The following is a 4,574-nucleotide window of genomic DNA, read 5'->3' on the forward strand; positions in this document are numbered from 1 at the left end:
CCCCCCCTCCTGCTCCCGGGAGGGGACATCCAGGACAAGGACACTTGGGACGGGGGCAGGAGCCATTCCCGGGGGGCTGGAGCCTATTCCCGGAGGCAGGAGGTTGTTCCCAGGGACAGGATACCATTCCCGGGGGACAGCAGGTGGTCCCTGGGGAGCCCATTCCTGCCGGCAGGAACACATTCCCAGGGGCATTATGCCATTCCCAGGGGGCAGGAGCCCATTCCTGGGTTCAGGGGCCTTTTTCCAGGAGCACGATCCCGTTCCCAGGGGAAGGAGCTCATTCCCAGGGACATGACACCATTCCCAGCGGCCAGGAGTCCATGCTCGGTAGCAGGAGTCTGTTCCTGGGGGCAGGATGTCATTCCCAGCAGGATGTGATGACATTCCCGGGGGGCAGAAGGTTGTTCCCGGGGGCAGGAGCCCATTCCCAGCGGGCTGGTGCCCGTTCCTGGTGTTCAGGAGCCCGTTCCTGGGGGCAGGAGACATTCCCAGGGGCACAGTGTCATTCCCAGCGGGACATGAATCCATTCCCGGGGGGCAGGAGCCTGTTCCCAGGGGGTGGAGCCCATTCCCGGGGGCAGGAGTTTGTTGCCGGGGTCGAGTTTGTTCCCGGGGGCAGGATGCCATTCCCAGTGGGACATGAAGCTATTTCTGGGGCACGGGAGGTTGTTCCCGGGGGCAGGATGTCATTCCCAGTGGGATATGAAGCCATTCCAGAGGGCTGGAGTTGGTTCCCGGGATGTCACTCCCGGCAGGCCATGACGCCATTCCCGGGAGCTGGAGTTTGTTCCCGGGGCGCCGAAGCCCATTCCCGGGGGTGCAGGAGTTCGTTCCCGGGGAGCGGGAGCCATTCCCGTGGGCAGGAGCCCATTCCCGAGGGCGGGCCGTCATTCCCGCGGGCCCCGCCGCCAATCCCGGGGTCTCTCCCCCCATCCCATCCCAGCCCCTCCTCCCGGTCACTCGCGGGGCCGTCCCGGGGGCGGATTTGGGGGCAGATCCCAGGAAATCGGCTCATGCCAGCCCGACGCCAGCGGCCGGCGGCTCGGTGAGGCCATTCCCGGCGGGATGAGGCTCCCGGTGTCCCTGTGGCTGCCGCTGGCCCTGGCGGTGGCCGCGGTGGCCGCGGGGCAGTCCCCGCTCCAGCGGCGCGTGGTCCGGGACGTGCTGGAATATTTCCACGGGCGCAGCAACGTGCATTTCCTCTTCAGGGAGAGGGAGCTGGACGGGCTCATCGAGAGGGTGAGCGACGGGATCGCAGCGGGATCGCAGCGGGACCGGGAGCGCCTCTGGGACGGCCACGGGAACGGGGAGGGGGCCGGGGAGGGGGTTCGAGTGTCCCGGAGGGAGTGGGGAGGGGGACGGAGTGTCCAGGAGGGAGCAGGCGGCTGGGGGGGGTCATGGAACGGGGGAGCAGGGGTTGGGATTGGGATCTGGGGCTCAGGGTGGCCACAGGAACAGGGAGAGGGTTGGGGAGGCAGTTGGGATGTCCTGGAAGGAACGGGGAGAGGGTTGGGGTGTCCCAGAGGGAATGGGGAGGTATTTGGGGCGTCCCGGACAGAGCAGTCGGTGGAGAGGATCATCGAGCAGGTGAGTAACAGGATTCAGGATCTGGGATCCAGGGTTTGGGATGGCCACAGGAACAGGGAGGGTGTTGTTGTGTCCTGGGGCATCCCGGAGGCAGCAGGTGGTGCAGAGGATCACTGAGGGGGTGAGCGATGGGATTCGGGATTGGGATTCGGGGTTAAGGATCCAGGGTGGCCGTGGGAATGGGGAGGGTGTTGGGGTGTCCCAGAGGGAATGGGGAAGGGGTTGGAGTGTCCCCAAGGGAGTGGGAGGTGGATGGGGATGAGCACCAGGATTTTGGGATTCAGGGTTCAGGACTGGGATCCAGGATGGCCATGGGAATGACGAGGGGGTCAGGGGAGCGGGGTGGGGTGTCCCAGAGGGAACAGGTGGGTGGTGGGTGCCAGGGTGTCCTGGGGTGCCCGGGATCGGCCCCGCTGGCTGGGCCTGGCTGAGCTCAGTTACTCATTAATGGATCCGGGTCCATCCCGCTGCCCCTGGAGCACCACTGACGTCCAGGAAGAGCCGGGAGCTCGGGGCACCCCCCCTTTGGGCCACTCACCCACCTTGGAGCCACCTGGGGGTGGATTTTCCTGGGAGTCTGCAGGATTCGGGGTCCCTTTGGAGTTTGGGGTCCCTCCCAGGGGTTGGGATCTGTGGGGCTCAGGGTCCCTCCTGGGATTCGGGGTCCCTCCGGGGGGCTTTGGGTTGCTCCCAGGGTTTGGGATTCCTGCGGGGGCCGTGTTTCCCTGGGAGGCCGTGGGGTTTGGGGTCCCTGCCGTGCCCTGCCAGCCGCGTTCCCGCAGGAGGATCCCTCGGGGACGTTCGTGCAGCTGCGGCTGGGCCTGGCGCAGACGTCGTGCCGCAAGCGGGGCCCGCAGCGCCAGTGCCGCGTGGTGGAGAACCGGGTGAGGGGCCTGGGGCGTCCCCCCTTCCCTGAGCCACAGCCCAGGGCATTCCCCTTCCTCGGTGCACGTCCCACACCCTGGGGTGTCCCCCCCTCCCTTGGGCCATGTCCCGTGACCGTCCCCATCTCCCCCGGGTCACATCCCTGGTGTCCCCTCACCTCCCTTAGGACACGTTCCGAGGTGTCCCCCTCCCTTGGGCAACATTCCCCGGCCCCTGGGACACATCCTGGGGTGTCCCCATTCCCTGAGCCACGTGCCAGAGCGTCCCCCCTCCCTTAGGGCACGTCCCAGGGTGTCCCTTCCCTTGGGCCCCATCCTGGGTGTGACACGGCCCCTGGACATCCCCCGGACCCCCTGTTCCCCCCACCGCGCTGCCGCGGGTGCCAAGGCGGGATGGAGGGGACAGCGGTGGGTGCCAGGGGCTGGGATGCCCCAGGGGAGGGTGACATCCCGCCGGGGAGGGTGACATCCCCCCGGGGAGGGTGACATCCCGCCGTGTCCCCAGCGCAAGCCCACCTGCCTGGCCTGCTACAAGTTCGACACCGGCGACAACCCCAAGGTGCTGGACAAGTACCACAACTGCGGCCCTGCCCATCACCTGGCGGCCAAGGTGAGGTGCCCCCTGTCCCCCCCGTGTCCCCCCGTGCCCCCCCCCCCCGTGCCCCCGCCCGGTGCCAGCCCGTGCTGTGCCCGCAGGAGATCCGGCAGCGGGATGAGGCCGAGTGCCGGGCGGTGGAAGAGGCCGGGAAGGGAGGGGACGCGCTGTACCTGCCCGGAATGTTCGCCTTCTCCCGGGGGCTGCCGGCGTAGGTGGGTATGGGGACACCCCCCCAGGGACACCCCCAGGGACACCCTGGCACAGGGACATACCCGAGAACCCGCTGGGATGGCGACATGGGAATACACCTGGAGAACACCCCGGGATGGGGACACGGGGACAACCACGGGACAGGAACATGGCTGGGAGAACACCCGGGATGGGAACACATCTGAGAACCCCCCCGGCATGGGGACATCGGGACACCCCCTGGGACAGGGACATGGGCGGGAGAACTCCCTGGGACGGGGACAGGGGACACCCCTGGAGAAATCCCCCGAGGTGGGGACATGGGGACGCAGATGGAGAACCTCACAGGATGGGGACACGGCCGAGAGAACCTCCTGGAATGGGGACACAGGGACATGGGGGTCCCGTCACAGCCCCCCCTCCCCGTGTCCCCTCTGCAGGCACCGCGGCACCGACAGACTCTGCCATGGGGGTCCCGGCCCCCCCTGCTTGTCACCCCCCAGCACCGCGTGACCGAGGAGGGTCCCGGGTGTGTCCCCCCCTCCTGCCTGTCCCCGCTCCCCAGTAAACCCAGTGCTGGCTCCGCTGTCCCGGCTCTTATTCCCAACGGGAACTGGGAGGGAATTGGGCTCCGTGTCACCACCCCCTGTGCCACCCCCCGCCCGTTGTCCCCAGGGATGGGGGCACTCAGAGGGCCCGGGCTGAGCAGGGGGTACAAGGCAGTGCCCCCAAGGCCGCAGGACACACGGACACCAGAGGGTGGGACGTGTTTACTGCAGTGACACCATGTCCCCTGTGCCGGGGATGTCCCCTCAACATCCCCCGGTCCCCACGATGTCCCACAGCCCAGGCCAGGCTCCCTGCAGCTCCTCTGTGTCCCCCGGTGATCCTGTGCCAGGCCGCGGTGGCTCTGGGGGTCTCCCAGCCCCGGTTTTGGGATCCCACGGCTCAGAAGCTGAAGGTGCCAGGCTGGGGTGGCTCTAGGTGGTCTCACGGTCCTGGCGTGGGCTGCGGTGGCTCCGGGAGTCTTCCAGTCTCACTTTTGGGGCCCCCCAGCTCAGAATCCAAAGGTACCAGACTGGTGGTGGCTCTGGGTGGTCTCCTGGTCCTGGTGTGGTCCGTGGTGGTTCTGGATGCCCCCCCAGCCCTGTTTGGGACCCCCCCAGCTCAGAACCCCGAGGTGCCAGGCTGTGGTGGCTTTGGGGGTCCCCCAGTCCAAAGATGAAGGCTCTGGGGTCTCGTGACCCAGAGTGGTCTGTGGTGACTCTGGGTGGTCTCGTGGTCCCCATATTGGCTATGGTAGTTCTGGGTGT

The 4,574-nt window shown here is 67.6% G+C and overlaps 1 protein-coding gene across 1 annotated transcript; it reads left to right on the forward strand.

The window, feature by feature from the left end:
- The first annotated feature begins 640 nt into the window (after nucleotides 1–640).
- On the forward strand, nucleotides 641–3,848 carry RARRES2 (retinoic acid receptor responder 2). Its single transcript, XM_027708294.1, has 5 exons — nucleotides 641–1,242; nucleotides 2,373–2,474; nucleotides 2,980–3,084; nucleotides 3,171–3,284; nucleotides 3,702–3,848. The coding sequence occupies exons 1-4, from the start codon at nucleotides 1,069–1,071 to the stop codon at nucleotides 3,282–3,284; spliced, it is 495 nt and encodes a 164-aa protein (XP_027564095.1). The 5' UTR covers nucleotides 641–1,068; the 3' UTR covers nucleotides 3,702–3,848.
- The last annotated feature ends 726 nt before the right edge of the window (nucleotides 3,849–4,574 follow it).

The sequence above is a fragment of the Neopelma chrysocephalum genome, unplaced genomic scaffold, assembly GCF_003984885.1.
Source record: "Neopelma chrysocephalum unplaced genomic scaffold, ASM398488v2 Primary Assembly neopelma1_95951, whole genome shotgun sequence".
Taxonomy (NCBI): domain Eukaryota; kingdom Metazoa; phylum Chordata; class Aves; order Passeriformes; family Pipridae; genus Neopelma; species Neopelma chrysocephalum.

Excerpts from the sequence above, each read along its gene's own strand:
- RARRES2 (XM_027708294.1), top strand. The coding sequence starts at position 1,069 with ATGAGGCTCCCGGTGTCCCTGTGGCTGCCGCTGGCCCTGGCGGTGGCC. Across the intron at positions 2,475-2,979 it reads GCCGCGTGGTGGAGAACCGG|CGCAAGCCCACCTGCCTGGC; the intron begins GTGAGGGGCCTG and ends CCGTGTCCCCAG. Across the intron at positions 3,085-3,170 it reads CCCATCACCTGGCGGCCAAG|GAGATCCGGCAGCGGGATGA; the intron begins GTGAGGTGCCCC and ends CTGTGCCCGCAG.